The sequence below is a fragment of the Patiria miniata genome, unplaced genomic scaffold, assembly GCF_015706575.1.
Source record: "Patiria miniata isolate m_02_andy unplaced genomic scaffold, ASM1570657v1 HiC_scaffold_28, whole genome shotgun sequence".
In the NCBI taxonomy this organism is placed as follows: Eukaryota; Metazoa; Echinodermata; class Asteroidea; order Valvatida; family Asterinidae; genus Patiria; species Patiria miniata.
This window is the reverse complement of record NW_024037067.1, coordinates 4,696,511-4,714,046: the sequence shown is the minus strand read 5'-3', so window position 1 is coordinate 4,714,046 and position 17,536 is coordinate 4,696,511. Positions and strand designations below refer to the sequence as shown.

Sequence of the window (17,536 nt, the reverse complement as noted above, 5' to 3'; positions counted from 1 at the left end):
GGCGTCGGAACATAGGGGCGTCGGAACATAGGGGCGTCGGAACATAGGGGCGTCGGAACATAGGGGCGTCGGAACATAGGGGCGTCGGAACATAGGGGTGTCGGAACATAGGGGTGTCGGAACATAGAGGTGTCGGAACATAGGGGTGTCGGAACAAAGGGGTGTCGGAACATCGGGGTGTCGGAACATCGGGGTGTCGGAACATCGGGGTGTCGGAACATCGGGGTGTCGGAACATAGGGGTGTCGGAACATAGGGGTGTCGGAACATAGGGGTGTCGGAACATAGGGGTGTCGGAACATAGGGGTGTCGGAACATAGGGGTGTCGGAACATAGGGGTGTCGGAACATAGGGGTGTCGGAACATAGAGGTGTCGGAACATAGGGGTGTCGGAACAAAGGGGTGTCGGAACATCGGGGTGTCGGAACATCGGGGTGTCGGAACATCGGGGTGTCGGAACATCGGGGTGTCGGAACATAGGGGTGTCGGAACATAGGGGTGTCGGAACATAGGGGTGTCGGAACATAGGGGTGTCGGAACATAGGGGTGTCGGAACATAGGGGTGTCGGAACATAGGGGTGTCGGAACATAGGGGTGTCGGAACATAGGGGTGTCGGAACATAGAGGTGTAACCCCTAAAACGTGCCCTAGGCACTTTACCTTGCAAGCCTGACGAAACCTGTAGAGAGAAGACAATGAGAAGAAATTACAGTTCTGGAGGTGGGAGGAAAAGCCCAGAAGTACATTCTGGGGAAAAAAACCCATGGAATCAGGTACGGACTGAAAACCCAATCCACATATTGGCCCAGGTGGGATTCGAACCCGGGTCAAAGCGGTGGAAGGCGAGGAAAGTACCGCGTACTTCTTGCCCTAAAGTGCCTTGACAAACCACGTCACATACATCCCAAAACCAGGCTCAACACCAACACTTCGCAAATTTTAACAATAAAATCCCAAACTTATCAAGACATATACATCAACCCATGCACCAAATTAATCAAATATTAACGACCTAGTAAAACAACACAAATAAAAAACATACAAATAAAAAGTACTGTTTTCTGCTATACACCTCCCTGTTATTAACTGCATATTAGTAACACTGAACATTAATTGGTAAAAAAATATTTTAACAGCTTAAGATTTAGGTCATTTACCCTGTCTCTCTGAACAGTTTTGCTATGGTAGGAATGTAGGAACCCACCTGAATCTGTCAACATTCAGTGGCTAATTTCAGGAAGCCATGAGCACAGTCGTGGGCATTTTTTAAATTTTTTTATTTCATTGGTTCTTATTTCCCACTGATCCTATTTTTGGCTCCAGATTTGAGAAAAGATAAAACAAACCTTTTGTTATTATTCTTTAAAACCAACCGACGATTTTTCATCCCCCCCCCCATAGCTACGCTGCTGCCATCTATACTGCAACTGCAAGTTTGTCTTTCTTCAGATTTTGTTTTTGGACTTACTCACACTAGTTACACAAAATATAAGAACCATAGAAATAACAAGGGATGACCTAAGCACTAAAACAAAATTGCTTAGAAAGAAAACGAGGTTACCAGCCAAACCTGCTTGATATTTATATTGCTTGTGACTGGTTCCCCGCTGATGTTATCTCAGCAGTGTTTTCAGCTCGATGAAATCAGAGCAAGTACTGATCAAGAATTTCCGAGTCTCTTGCCTACTAAACCTTGACGCTGTCTTTCTTGCTTGTTTCTTCCATGGGAGTACCGGCAGTGCCGTCCTCAACCTCTCTACAGGGAAAAAAAACATTGGATCAACAAAACTGATGAAAAAAAACCCCCAGCAAATCACACTTAGTTTGTGTTAATTATTATTTTTTAATTTTTTTTTTGGTGCCAGAAAACAAAGGTATCTACAAAGGAATCTATTAGAGTTGCTTTGCATTTTTCAAATTTATTTTTCTTTGGGCATGTATTCCAAAAACAGTAAATCGTCGCGTCAGTGCAACAAGGTCGGAACTCGATGTCCATTGACGTTGTGTGTACATCCTGGTTATTTTGGGATACGAACCTTCATGCACGGACACGACGAAATGTTTAGATTCAAAATTGTTTCGAAGTATTTGCATGTGGACGTTTTACTACTGTACCATAAAGTCATTTCCTGCAAAAGCCAGGTGTACGATTTCAGGTTTTGTAATTTTCAGGATTTTTTTGGGGGGGGGGGTAGCTGGCACTTATCTGCGATAAGGTTTCACTCACCGTTTTCTGCGCAGTCTCATGTAATACACCACAAGGCCAATGATGATCAGAACCACCAAGACGGCGATAATCACCCCGGCGATAATCCCAACGGAGTCGCTGCCATCTTTTGGTGGCCCTGGGTTAGTTGGTGGCCGTGGGTCAGGCTTTTGGGTTGGGGAGGGTGATGTGGTCGGGACGCCAGTTGCTACACAGTTGATAAAATTACAAACAATTAGGGAGAGTTGGTCGTTCTGTGAAGTCGAGTCCATCGTAAGTCCGGTCACAAGTCCAGTCAAATGTAACGGAGGTGAAAAATAATAAAGGAAGGTCTTGGTCGCAGTTCTCATTAAATAAGAATAACCAGGTTTGATACTATCTCAATTGCCACTTACCATTTCGAACCAGTGGTTCACTCCAACTCACACTTGATGCCTTCAAGCAAAACATAGGAAATTACTTGGTATTAGTTTTGTTTGTTAATCAGGAACATACAATCCTGTCATGTGTAGGGGGTACCTGAGTACCCGACTGTTGATGTCACGATGCCGTTCTAGATTAGCGGATCGGGTACCTGTAAACAAACTTTACAAATTACTTAGTAACTTCTCAGACAATAAAACAGAAAGGTTTTGAATGCCATTTGTGGGGAATTTCAAAAATGAAAACCAGGCTACATGGAAAACTATAACAGATTTCAAATTTATGTGCATTTTAGCGCGACACAGTTGACGATCGCGAATGTTGCAGTTTACACCGTAAAGCTCTTAAGCCCTTCAGACAACTTCCAGGATTTGAATTTTGGGGCTGGGTTTCTTTTACAAGTACCCAGGTACCCATATTTTACGGGTGCTTGGTTCCTGTACTACCCGTAAATGCATGCAAAGTCATGTGTGCCCAAACTTTAACTCTGCAGAGAGCTAATAAAATATCAGCATGAGAACAACAGCATATTTGTCTTTTTCTGTCTATAAAAGGCAATTAATTCTGAACTACAAGAGTGAAGATAGTTGTACTTGATTTATACATCGTCGTGTCCGTGCAACACGGTTGCATCTCCTAAAAAGGGCAGTACATGAAACGCGAGTCTCAGAATGTCAAAAAGACGTATCTCAAAATAACCGGGATGTACACACAAAGTCAATGAGCGTATTCGCGCGAGACACGACTGTGCTGCAGAATGGAGTTACGACCTTGGTGCACTGACGCGACGACTTCGAAAGCTCCTCAATATCTCTGCGACCAAAATAGATAAAACCACCCCTGGACTCACATCCTCTGCTTTACTCGCAGCGCCGACCCTGACGCTATACGTCCCCTCCCCCAGGGGCGCGTTGAGGTAGCCCCCATACATCTTGCCGTCTCCCACCACAAACCCGACTGAATTAACGCCCTCCTTGGGAACCTCTGCGGCAATGTAGGCGTCCGGGTTTTCGTTGTACGTGCCGTACGATTCTCCGTCGATCACCACGCTGGTTCTCTTCTGTCTTGCAGACGTCTTCTTCACCGCAATGAGATAAGAGCTAAAAGACAAATTTCAATCATTTCACTCAAATTTCAGTGACTTGAACCCTCGCCTGTACATTTTCCATGCATGGTTACAGGACCGTACTACAGTTTGTACAGTTAAACGCTGCAATAATGAACACGGAACAAAGTGTTTGTTATAGTGGTTGGTTGTTATAGTGATTGTGCATTTTACTATTTTGGGAGCCTATTGGGACTTTCGTTATAGCCAAGTGTTAGTGACAGCGGTGTTCGTCATAGCGGCATTCATTGTAGAACACATTATAAAAGGGATCAAAATTCCCTCAATTATTTTGCTGTCAAAAGTTCAACACTGGTTGAAGGGGCTCTCGTGCAACACTGGTTAAAGGGGCTCTCGTGGCGTTTGATTGGCGACATGTTTGTATGAAGAACTTGTGAAATATGAAATTTGTTGACCAATAAATTCAAAGTAATGAACAAATTAGGTAATACGTACTGCAAACAACAGTACTGACGCTGCAGTAATAAAGGACCTACCTCCTGCATAAGGATTGGCCTTTTCAGCTGCAGCAGATGATGTATCTCCAACTACATGCAATGTGCATTGTCTCAAGACAGAGGAGGGCCAACCACTTTACAGTAAGCCAAGACATCCAAATAAAGCTTGTGTACAGTACAATGATTACGGCGCTCATCTGATGATGAAATATGATTACTGATAGCCTCTGCAATGCACTTACGTGACATAGGTAGGGTCTGAGCTGTAGATGTAGATGAATACACTAGTCCCTGAGGATCTGGACGGGTCAAAGGCCGGCTTCTCTGGCTCTTGGATATCTGTGACAACCAATCACACAACAAACTTCAACGGAAAAGTGTCACTTCTATCTTGTTTTGCTGGGCCCAAAGCCTTTTGTCCTCTTACTGAGTCACTGACTGAGTCACTGACCGAGTTTCTGACTGACCAAGTCACTGACTGAGTCAATGACTGGCAGACTGACAGACGAACTGACTGCTAGTATTAAAACTTGAGCTTACACAATTTCAGGATGCTTGATAAAATCCACAGACAACTTGGAGTACAAAACAGATTTAGAACGTCCGCTCATTTCCACAATTCTGTCCAATGCATAATCAGGCTCACAGCTGGGTTAAAACTGATGATGTACCTGTTTTGAGCTCAGTGAAAGCCTCGCGATAAATGTACTCCCCTGCTCCAGGCGCTGTCAGCGCGGCCACGCGAATGCTGTACTTTGTTCCAGGCTCTAGAGACTCCAGTTTGTAGGTGAAGACTGCCGGTCCGACCAACGCCGCCTCCACAAAATAAATTGATGAGGGTGCAAAGTAGGGGTCATAGGGCTTCTCAATGGCTTTATACTGAACCTAGAATAACAGACAGCAAAAAGAAAAGAAGCATGGATACTGATATTGGACTCTGTCATTTAAACATAGAAGTAATAGTTACCTTTCAGAGTCTGATTTTGTTAACCCCATGCGCTCGGGAAGCGGTCATGGCCGCGGCCGCTAATCCTCATTGGAATGCAGTTGCCAGCTGTGGTATGCCGTGGCACACGGCTAGTGGGTAGTTCCACAGCTGCTGCTTTTGTGCAGTCCCGCTACCACACAACCGTGTGGTAAAAATGGCACGTTAAAATCATCGGGAACGTTAAAATCGGAAAAGTTTCGACTCTGTTAAACAGAGGATTATTTCTGAAGCCAAAGTTTGCTACATCTGCACAATTTTTACCGTGTAGTTCAGGATGATCCCATTGGGCGCAGTTGGCGCGTCCCACGCAATGTCCACGGTTGACTCTGTTTTGTTCAGAATGGTCAAACTAGCCGGTGGTCCGGGCTCTGGAAACAGATAATAAATAATTCAGCAAGTTTTCAGTTTGACAAGACAAATTTACCACACAACTCCACTACTCCACTTGCATTCATATGTGGGGAAAAATCAGGCATTATCGTCTTTCTCTTCCAACAAATGCCAGTGAAATTTTTCGCTAATGCTCTCTTCGCTATCCGCGAGATAATCATCATGATTTTTAAAGCATTGCATTTTGTACAACTAAATCTAAAACCTCCGAAAATCGCACAACATAATGATTTTATCCACTGGATCGTTCACGAGGCTACCCGTTCCCGACCGGCCACGTGCTAGCGGACGGTGCGGTACATACGCTGGTACATTGCACACATTTTGTACATCTTTGTACATATGCACGTACATGCGACACAGTGTTTTCCATGTCACCTGTCAATGTCTAACCTTTTGTCCAGCCGGAAAAGGCTCCGATCAGTGTTATGGCCTGTGTTTCTACCGTTGAAACACTCCAATAACGACTGGTGGAAGAGATTAAAACTACGTTCCCGATGATTTTAACGTGCCATTTCCATCTACTTTTCTTCCAAATTATGATTGAAATAAAATGACATTTTGTGAAAAAATCGTAACAAAATTATATTCTGTGGGACACATTGTAAGAAAATCGGAAATTTCGTTGGAAAGTTCAAAAAGTCGGATTTCCAATTAAAATCGGAAAAGTTTCGACTCTGTTAAACAGAGGATTATTTCTGAAGCCAAAGTTTGCTACATCTGCACAAAGTTCTACCGAGGCACCACATCATTATCCGATCTTAAGTTCTGTCTCAAATACCAAGAATGAAGAACATACCGTCTTCATTTGTCCTCCCCTCGACAGGGTCGCTGTAGGGACCATCACCGGCCTCCGTGCGCATCTTCACGCGGAACGAGTACCGCGTGTACGGGATCAGGCCCTCAAACCTCAAGTAGTTTGCCGTGCTGTTTCCTGTCAGGGGCTGGCTGGTGTTGTCCAGGTTGTCCAGCTGGTAGACGTAGGCGATCAGACGGCTGGACCAGGAGCTCTCGGAGCAGTCTCGTCGCCGGAAGGAGAAATGAAGCCAGTCGTTGGTGTACGACGCCACGGTCACTTCAATTGGGGTGTCTGTGGGCACTGTTAGAAAGGAAGTATTGGAATTCTCATTAATACGTTGAATCCGAAAAACCATACAGTGTTATGGCACTGGGGAACATATACACCAGGCAAAAAAAATATATACAATGCACAGATTGAGTCAAAAAGAAAGTTACTGAATTAGAAAAAAATATTTTTAAAAATAGGTGGGTCGCTCCATTTCATAAAGAAATATAGAGTTTAAGTACATGTTAATGACTGGCAACTGTACAAATGTCACATGCCCTATTCCCACATTTTGTCTATTTTAATAAAAAGATTTTACAAAATTCAGCTGTCCATTGATCACTTACCGTTCTATGAAACATGAACATTTTCCCACCTCAATGAATGGGGGGAGAATTTGCAAAGGAAAACATACAAAGATCGACATCAATATCTCTCCACACAAAAAAGAGTTGATTTGTTCCTCATAATGAAAACACAAAATCTGATAGTAAAAATAATCTTTCAGTCTCGACTCAAATTATTTACTATGTGGTGTGCAACAGCTCTGACAATGTCAGTACATTTAAAATAATTTTCAATTACTAATTTTTTTGTCAAAAAAATTCATACTCCACAAGTTCCCTACTGCGACATAGCTAAAAAGCAATATGAGTGCCCCTTAAACCCTTGTTGAACTTTTGACCCAGAATTTCCGAGGCAAAGATCAGACCCAGGCCAACTCACATAGGATTTGTATTTGTACTATTGTAATTGTACTGTAAGCACAGCTGCTGTAACTGAAGCAAAGAGGGCCTGTAGGCCCATATATTTAGACACTATGAGAATTTCCGAGGCAAAGATCAGACCCAGGCCAACTCCCATAGGATTTGTATTTGTACTATTGTAATTGTATTGTAAGCACAGCTGCTGTAACTGAAGCAAAGAGGGCCTGTAGGCCCATATATTTAGACACTATGAGAGGGGGTTATGTTCACCGAAATGTCGACTGAAAGGATTGTGTTTAGCCGTTTAGACATGCACCATCTTGCTTTTTTACCACTTTCCAAAGCCCATGAACAAGACACACCGCGGCATAAAGTTTGAATGTCTCTCCCAGTGGTCTCTCCAAGCTCTCCCTTTTCAACTGTTGGGTGGGTACTTGTGCACGAAGCCCATGTCCAAAATTATATGGCTAAGGCTTTCCATTATACGCACCTTTTGCAGTGGCAGAAGCCAGTTCCTAACACGTGGGTTATTGGAAGTCATTTTTGACATGGCCCATACCTTTTTGAGCCGTCTGGAGTATCCCTGCTCTGCCATCATATCCAAAGCCGGCCTCGCTGTGCGCCCTCACATACACATCATACGTAGAGTAGGGCAGCAGTCCCGTGATCGTGTACGCCGTCTCGGTGGTGTTTGCGGCCCCAATGCGTTCCATGTTCCCGTCTTCGCATTGAAACTTGTACAGCAGCTTGTACGAGACTTCGTAGTAGTCGATCGGGCAGTAGACTTCATAAGGGACGTCCCAGGTGACGAGCAGTGCGTTCGGGTTGTCGTCAACTGCACTGGCGTCCGAGTTTCTGACACTTTGCGAAACTGAATATAAGTTGAAAGATGGATTTCATGAAGGAACCTCTGATGGTACTTCGAGGTCCACTTAGTTGCCCTATTCAAAAACTTGTGGACCAAGATGATACTTATAAGCAAGTCTAGTTTACAAGTGAAATTATCATTGAGTCAGTTAGTCAGTCACCATAGTCAGGTACAAAAAGGCCTCTATAACATATACAACATGTTAAGAAGATTTTAAATTGAGAATGAACAGACAAAGCAGGCAAGTCAAGCTCAGGACATTGTCCCAAGTATAAGTTGCAGGATTCTGAAAAATGTCCGCCACAATCTTCCCCAATGTAGTTATCAGTATTCGTGAGTTAGGCAGCGGCTAATGAAAGTTTTTCCCGAAATATGTCCGGGACGATTGCAGAGCTTCTTCCGGAAAAGTGAATGATTCTACCAGCACCTTGTCTGGAACTAGTCCTGGAAAAGTGAGAGGGGCCCCAACAAGGGGATGGCCAATAACAAAGGAATAACTTTGTCACAGTTGATTTGATTAGCTTGTGACTTGACTTGGGACTGAAGAAGATGTGATTCAATCAATTAATCAATCAATCAACTTTGACTTTATTTCCACATAAAAAAAGGACGATCGAAGCTATAGCTATAGCAGCGCCCTCTATTGCCGCACCTCCTCAAATTTGTGAACCAAGGAATGGGGAAATTGCACCAAGGCAAATGATGGAGGGCACCAAGACAAATTATGGAGGTCCCAAATGTATATGAGGACACAACAAAAGCAAAATAGTACCCGCCTTGTCTGTACAATCCAAGCTTAAAAAAAAAAAAAAAAGGCAAAAAAAAAAAAAACAACCTGCATCGCCGCATCAATTCCGGAACTTTGGTCTGACCAGAGACCGAATATTTTTTTTTTTTTTGGCCTAATGTATACAAAATGTGTGGTTGGGGATCCCTACAAAGCAAAGCTTGTCGAGTAGCGATCCCCAGTTGCAATCATACAAAATACATGAATACGAAAGAATGACACATACAAACAACACATAACATTAGTCATGAATATGGGTATGACATAATTAAGAATTGACTTATGACCGACTTGTGATTGGCTTATGATGGACTTGTGATGAGTTGTTATCCATCACAACCACTCGGACTACATCACTGCTAAATTCGAGCAGTGCACCACTTTAATACTTTGTTAAGTCCTAACACAAATCTTGTGTTATAATACATTTAGTAAAACTGATTTTGCAGCAACAAACTGCACCTTGTTTGCTTAGTCATGCGGAAAATGACTAGAGCGTGAAAAAAATGACCACAAGACGAAAACTCATTTTTTTCAACCCAGATTTTCACTGCCAAGGAGTGATTAAAATCATTGGTGTTGTGTGTAAAGTTTGTTCCTTGAACCTTACTCTTTTATGTGATGTAAAAATGAAGTCCATATGTGCAAATATAAGAAAGTTATGCCTGTTTGTTGATCTGGTCATCATGTATCAAACTGCAAGCCATTCCACCACTTGACCAAATGGCACTCCATACCTCAAATTGTGCGTGGATACTTCTGAAGCACTTTTCTGAAATTGTTGTAATGGTAACACTATAAATAAACTACACCATTAGAACGATCCGAAAACACTCTTTCAGCTCGTATATGGTTGATCTATGGGCGGTCAAACACATCAACATACTGCCTTTCAGAAAAGTAGTGAATATGTCTGTGTTGAGGGTGTTTTGTGTGTGGTTTCCTGGTCAACTATTAAAAGTCGCCCATGGGAACCAGCAGGGGTCACTTCCTTGTCGACAAAAGTCGCCCATGGTAAGGAGAGGGTTAAACAGGAGAATTGGCTCCATGGATAACGGGTGATACTCAGACACCTTTACCTTCTGGCGTGGTCCTGAATCGTTGTTTCTCACTCCATGGGCCATTGCCGGCTCCGGATACAGCTCTGATCTGTACGTTGTACGACATGCACGGCAGGACGGTCCTCTCCGACAGCTCAGTCACATCAATGTCTCCGCTCTGCCTGGAGAATGTCTCTCCAGTTTGATTATTGGTGAAGAGGAATGAGTACTGGTAGAAGGCCCCGTGCACGTCCTCGCAGGGTATGCGGGTCCAGGCTAACCGCACAGAGCGCGGGGATACCTCTGCCACCTGCACTGCTTGCATGACACTCGGCACTGGGAAATTAAAAAAAAAAGATTAAAAAGATGGACGAGTCCATGAAATGAATTTTTCTTAGGAACACATTTTGTGTGATTTTAAACACATTTCAAATCTATGAAAACCACTTGACATTGTGTTTTGGTTTAAGTTACTGAAGAGTGCACTTCTTGTGTCCATGCTTTTTCAGACAACTGAGGGCGCTTCTGCTGTGATGTCACTTCAGGAAGACTCTGTTCAGTTCAGGGATTTCTGTTCAAACTGTGAGACCAAATATGTGCTCATTCAGGTGCAGATCCAGAGGGGGGGGGGAGGGTTCAAATTTGGGGTCAAAACTCTGTCAAAAAAAAAAATCCTACAAATTCCTAAAAAAGAAATCGACCCCCCCCCCCCTGTGACACCCCCAAAAAATTATACTGGTATAATGTCCGCCTGTTCAAAATACGGTACACCATTCTGTAATCTAGTGTTAATAATCGTCGAATTTGAACAGCGCCCCCTATTGAAATATGGTACCAGCCTTTTTTTTCTAACTCACATGTTTCACTAGTGACACCAGTCTTGAACGTCACTTCGGATTTTCCAAGTTCGTTACTGGACGTAACTGTGGCATTGTACTCGGTATACGGCAATACGGCACCGAAGACGACCCCAGTCGAATTGGCCAGCACAACCTGTATTTGGGTTACCGGTGATACGATGTCTGTCTCGCAGGCAACCAGCCGGAGCGGTGTGAGGGTTACGTGGAATTCTTCAATACACATCCTGTTATAGTTAACCGGGTACGGCCAGGTGACTTCAAGCTCCATTGAGTCCTCTGCATATCTGGTGTTGACATAACTGACCGGTGGCGGTTCTGCAATGTCAGAAAAATACTGCAAGTGAAACTTGCTCGATCCCCTGGCATGCTGGCAGTTACATATTACAGCAAGAAAAGAAAACAGTATTGCTAACAGAACTAACTGTACTAAAGAAAAATGTACTTCTCATTGTACGGGTTTCCAGATTGCAGAGAAAGAAAATGGTGGGCAGCCATGTTTAGTCAGGCAGTGTTTTGACACATGTGTATTGCAGCAACATAGGGGCCTTAACCATAACTTGCACAACACTAGGGAAAAAAATGTACATAAACACAAGGCTTGTAAAATAAACCTGGAGGTCATGACCTGTTGCCTGAGTCTGTTGTCCAGATACCCTGAACACTACCCACAGATCAAGTTTAGTTGAGATTGATGGCTGAACTTACAGTGAACCTAACCAAAATGGTACACAGGCACACACAGTCGTGTTTTACTATACTCTCGAGGACAATGCTTTGTATTTTCCTTTGTCCCTGTAATATAACACTCTCCCATAGACTAAGCACACAAACGCACGACCGAGGACCGATTTCAACAAAAGATGAACTCTCGAGGACAACAAAGAATCTGTTGTTCTCCCTTTGTCTGTCTGTCCTTGGGGTGTATAATTCACGTACGTACATACATACAGACACACAGAAGGAATACGGGATCGCAACATTCCCCTGTCTGGCTTAATTGCCAGGGAATAAAAATGTGTCAATTGGTGTTTTCATAACAAAGGAAGCTTGCGGAATCCATGCATGAAGAGTTACTTGAAATTGCGACAAGTTTTTTATCTTTGTGCATAGATCTTTCGTCTACTGAGACGTTACAAAGTTTCAAGAGGCATTTCTCAATCAACAAGTTTTCCGGTCTTTCATTTAAGGTGCGCAGTGCAGCCTTTTAAAAGTGCCACAAATTTTAAAAAAAAGATTGAATAAAATTGTGTGCACTCTTGGACCGACTTTAACTTGGAAGGCCGTGGCTTCGTGGTCTGGAGCATTGAATTTGTAGTCTGCGGGTAATTCTGCAGGTTGTGGGTTCGAGTCCAGCCTGGGGTTATGGTGCGTGTGCCCTTGGGCAAGGCGCTTTGTCACTCATTGCTTCTCTCCACCCACGAGTGAATGGGTACCTGTGAGGGCAGTGTTGGTGACTGCGAGAGGTTGATTACGGCCAAGAGCGCCAAGGGCGTTGAGAACCTTTCAAGAGTGTTTGCCATTGAAATAGGGAAAATAGTAATTGTAAAACGCTTTGATACCCTGTTGCTGCTCAAAAGCACTACAAATGCCTGCTTTTATTATTATTATATTACTGTGCTTGTCTCGTCTTGTTTCTAAGCAACAGTACCAACATTTAACTGAAGATTTTGAACCTCGTCCACAAAAGATTAGACAACTACTTGCAGAAAGTTGAAGTTTATGAGGTCTTGAAACTCCACCCTACCTGTCTTGGCAGTAGTCGCACTGATCACTTCGCTCTCAGGGCTCAACAAAAAGGAGGGGCTCGAAAATTGCGCCTTCAGGTCGTACATAATGCAGGGGGTCAGCAACGACAGGTTGTAGGAACCTAGGGCACGATCCATATAGACCAAAGTAAAGGAGGTTGATAGCGATTGCTTCCACTGCAGGAAAACTTGGGAACCTAACTCGCTACAGCCCCAAGTTGACGGCGGTGGCAACTGCATGTACAAAAAACAAACACAACTTCAAAATAGAAATAGATAAAAAAAAGGATTAAAAATGGATTTACAAAAACTTATATAAGGCCAAAAGAAAAAATACTCGGTCTCTGGTCAGCGCGCGCGTCGATTTTAATCATGCGCGTCAACCTTTTTTCCCTTGAAATTAACACGGAAGCTACAACAGCGCCCTCTATTGCCGCACATCCTCAAATTTTTGAACCAAGGAGCACCAAGGAATGGGGAAACTTCACAAAGGCAAATGACAAGGGGCACCGTGGCAAATAATGGAGGACACCAATGTAAAATGAGGACACAAAAAAGCAAAATAGTACCCACCTTGTCTGTACAATTCCAGCTTGAAAAACAAAAAAAAACACCAATAAAACCAAAACAAAACCGCGGCGCCGCATCAATTCCGGAACATTCGGTCTGACCAGAGACCGATTTTTTTTTTTTTGCCTAACAGCTACAATGCAACCTATATTGGTGGTATCCATTTAAGATGAGTTATTTAATCATTAAAATATTGAGTGTATGCTTGGGCAGTTCTAAACACTCTGTTTAAGACAGGTTGGCTTCTGGATGCTGATAATCACCCGAGCCAAATTTATTCCTATTCATACATACCTTTTTGGGAAAAAAATCAAAACCAGTCAAACATTTTAAATTTCCAACGATTTTGTTCAATGAACTTTTCTTCTGGCTATATTATGGTATGTCTCTTTCCCAAGGAGTCGTAAAAAACCCTTCCTATATGGAGATTGGCGCACGCATCACGCATATTAAACATTGTGGCACAAAACGCAGCTGTGCCGGTGTATTGTGTATTTTGTGAAGTATGAAATACCTACATGTACACCCTGGTAGTATTGCGCATGCCTACGTGAGGATTGTGCACGTTCAACCAATAAAACAGTAAAAGGCACTGGATTTCATAGAAGTCCAAATTTCATGTGACAATGGAAATGTGTTTAAAATTGGCCGGCAGGTACTTATCAACTTTTGAAAACCGGTCACGTGACGGGCTCTCGACCAATCGGAATAAGTAAACAAAAGTAAAAGAATCCAGTCACAGGTCGATTAATAAAGTGTTAATTTCATTAATTTTGTCAAAATTTTTACCACTTTACAAAATATTGAATGTGTAAATTTGCAGACACCTTACTGAAACCTGTGCAGTCATCTTCAAAATCTTTGGATCTAACAAAAACCCCCAAAAAATCCCCCTGTACAAAACAGGCCTAATTCAGGGTATTAAGAGTAAATCTCTCTCTGCTTGAAATTCTGTCATACTATGTTTGTGGTGATCTGATAGAGCTTAAAACACAATATACCTACCTCCCATGTTATCTCAAGCTCATCTGTCTCAATTCTGCTGACGCTAAGCGTTAGTGGAGCCGACGGAGCTTAAAAAAAAAAAAAAAAAAAAAAAACCTGGTCAAAATTTGCAAGCAGAGTGTGTCAGTTAAAATGCGCATGCGGCAATCGAGATGAAATGTTTTGCAGTAACTATTGTGTAACTGACAAGGGTTTAATCTGCAAAAAGGATGAAAACACTGAACTGCCGTAAAGAATAAAGTTACCGTCAACATAACAGCAGCACCTCACACTAAATCGCTGTGACTTCGTGATAAAATAACACCACAGTTGTGGGTTTATGTGCATAATTTTGTGTTTTTGAATATTCAAAGCAGCAAGAAGCTACTGGAATATTCGGCTGATGATCAAATATTTGGTGTATTCGGGACAGCCCTATAACTGACAACTTTTAAGTAAACAACCCAAAGAAGACTCAGTCAGTACAAGCTTTTGTAAGTTTGTTTACGAGGGGTATCTTTAGGGTGAATACCTGCGCACAGAGTCTTGTAGGTCGTCTTATTGGAGGGCGATCCCGCCCCACCTTCTCCTACGACGACGATGGCAAAATCGTAATCCGTCTCCACGTCCAAACCCCCAATCACCACAGATGTGGTGACGTTGGAATCCACGGTCCGGCTGTAGTCGTAGCTGCTATCTCCCGATCCGTTCCTTGCATAACGATAGAGGACTTCGTAGCCTGTAATAGGGCCGTCACCTCCACCATCAGATTCCCAGGAACGCCAAGAGATTATTAAGTTTCTGGGTGCTAAGTAGTCGGGTGTGACAGTTGGTGGTGTCCGCAAATAAGGCAGCTCTGGAAAGAAAGTAATATATTGAGGCATCATCTGTGATTAGAAAAACAGCAGAATTTTTTTCAAGGCCATTTGCTGGTCATCTCTTCATTTTTATGGAAATATTTACATATGTTTCTAATTAAAAGTACATATACACTATTGTGACGCCACTGAACTTAGGTTCCCATGAGTATACAGGTTTTTTTTTTTCCGTGCATTTCTGACACACAATCTGTAAACAAAAAGAAATGTTGTTAAAACTAACCTTTTTATAAGGGAATAAATGTGTGCTTAAGACTACTTGAAGTCTGGGTGCTGATAATTACCCGAGCCGAAGGCGAGGGTACCGACCAATCACATATTTATTCCCATTCATAAACACCTTTTCGGCAAAAAAAACAAAGCTTTTCGATTGAAAAACCATCATTTTGTTCAACAAGTTCACTTCATGTTTTTGGAAACACCCCTCTAGCTAAATAATGGAGTGTTCAGCTGGCAAATAAGATGTCCAAATGTTAAAAAAGGCGATTCGTAGAGTCCTAGTTACTCGTACTATAAAGTAAAATTGAGAGAAGTCTAACTGATTTTGATAGAAAAAGGTCATTTTTGAGCAACATGTTCGACTCTAAATTGATCAAAATAAACGGGGGCTCTACACTTCACGAGCGCCCAATTGTGTGGCCTCTGTGTATAGTCGTGTTCCCTAACGTGGCGCACTTCGAAGCTTACCCGACTTTCCTCGTGTAGTGTTGCCAAACCTCTTTGTTGACAAACTTCAAATTCATGCATTAAAATACTGGTACTTTTACCTTATTAATGCTTGCTATTTAACCTCTGTGAACAATTTCGGTTTCATAAAATTTAATCCGAAATTCAAAAACGGTGGCGTCCGGAAATTGGGCACAAATTGGCGGAGTGTTCCCTAACGTGGCGCACTTGAATAAATCTTGGAAAATTCCAAATTAACACTTAAGAATTCCTGTAAACTTGATAAATTCTGATAAATAATTATTATCTCTACTTACATACCCAGCCAGATGTTTGTCAGAAAATTATTTTCTTATTTTTCAGGGCATTTTCAAAGGGTTCACTTTGCACTTGAAAATAAAATCGGAAAATCACGCCAAAATAACTTTTCCTTCTAACTTTGTTACGGGTAAATAAACTCGCGATTTATGAACAGGACTGTTTAGAACTTGATGCAATTTCACTTTCTGTGAAATTTCAGTTAAAACTTTTGCTCTAGGTAGGCGCTACAGGCGAAAAATCAAAGTGCGCCACGTTAGGGGCCGCGCCACGTTAGGGGCCGCGCCACGTTAGGGGCCGCGCCACGTTAGGGGCCGCGCCACGTTAGGGGCCGCGCCACGTTAGGGGCCGCGCCACGTTAGGGGCCGCGCCACGTTAGGGGCCGCGCCACGTTAGGGGCCGCGCCACGTTAGGGGCCGCGCCACGTTAGGGGCCGCGCCACGTTAGGGGCCGCGCCACGTTAGGGGCCGCGCCACGTTAGGGGCCGCGCCACGTTAGGGGCCGCGCCACGTTAGGGGCCGCGCCACGTTAGGGGCCGCGCCACGTTAGGGGCCGCGCCACGTTAGGGGCCGCGCCACGTTAGGGGCCGCGCCACGTTAGGGGCCGCGCCACGTTAGGGGCCGCGCCACGTTAGGGGCCGCGCCACGTTAGGGGCCGCGCCACGTTAGGGGCCGCGCCACGTTAGGGGCCGCGCCACGTTAGGGGCCGCGCCACGTTAGGGGCCGCGCCACGTTAGGGGCCGCGCCACGTTAGGGGCCGCGCCACGTTAGGGGCCGCGCCACGTTAGGGTACATCAACAATACAGACCATGCAGACAGTGCAGCAATATCGAGGTCACACAAATCACAGGTGGGGCTTTATTCCTTTATGCAGGCGCTGGCACGCAGGCGCGGCCCGGCCGCACAAACTGCATTCACGCGCATAATGCCATAGAAAACGGCGATTACTTTATTCGCTAGCCGAATGGCAGAACATTTGATAGTTTCTCCGAGTTAGTCCGTGCTTTGACTTACCAAACGCTTCGCTACTCATGCAAAGCAGGATTATTATTGCAAGAGGTATTTCCATGTTTGCTTTTTGAGCTGAACCATGGGGGAATCAGAGCGCGGACTGTTCGACCTTCCCGATTCATTTGTTTAGTACAACAATTAGACTGGTTTTCACAAACCCTCCCTTCATTGTTATGCCAGAACGTTAATTGAAGACAGGGTGCCAGACTACAAGGCCGTACTTTACATAAAACTTTTATTTTCAGGCGCCCTCATCGTTCACTACTACTCTTGTTTTGAATTGAGGCGGGGATGGAGCGGGGGGGGGGGGGGGGTGTCAAAGATAACATGTACGACACTTTGCCACTAATTTGTGTTTTAATCTCCCAGTTGATTTGGCACAATACATTTCTAAAATAATACTTCTCAACAATTAATAATTAAAAAGCTCAACAGATAAAGTAACATATGCACACCGACCACACAATC

At 43.6% G+C, this 17,536-nt stretch overlaps 1 protein-coding gene across 1 annotated transcript; it reads right to left on the bottom strand.

The window, feature by feature from the left end:
- Positions 1 to 1,109: 1,109 nt before the first annotated feature.
- Positions 1,110 to 17,222, bottom strand: LOC119734871 (phosphatidylinositol phosphatase PTPRQ-like). The gene is made up of 15 exons (XM_038208477.1): positions 17,072 to 17,222; positions 14,729 to 15,052; positions 14,218 to 14,285; positions 12,642 to 12,876; positions 10,895 to 11,212; positions 10,077 to 10,373; positions 7,902 to 8,213; positions 6,369 to 6,668; positions 5,441 to 5,547; positions 4,863 to 5,076; positions 4,434 to 4,530; positions 3,479 to 3,728; positions 2,601 to 2,640; positions 2,227 to 2,413; positions 1,110 to 1,755 (listed from the first exon to the last, which is right to left on the bottom strand). Exons 1-15 carry the CDS (start codon positions 17,124 to 17,126, stop codon positions 1,686 to 1,688), a joined length of 2,874 nt encoding a protein of 957 aa, XP_038064405.1. The 5' UTR covers positions 17,127 to 17,222; the 3' UTR covers positions 1,110 to 1,685.
- Between the last annotated feature and the right edge of the window lie 314 nt (positions 17,223 to 17,536).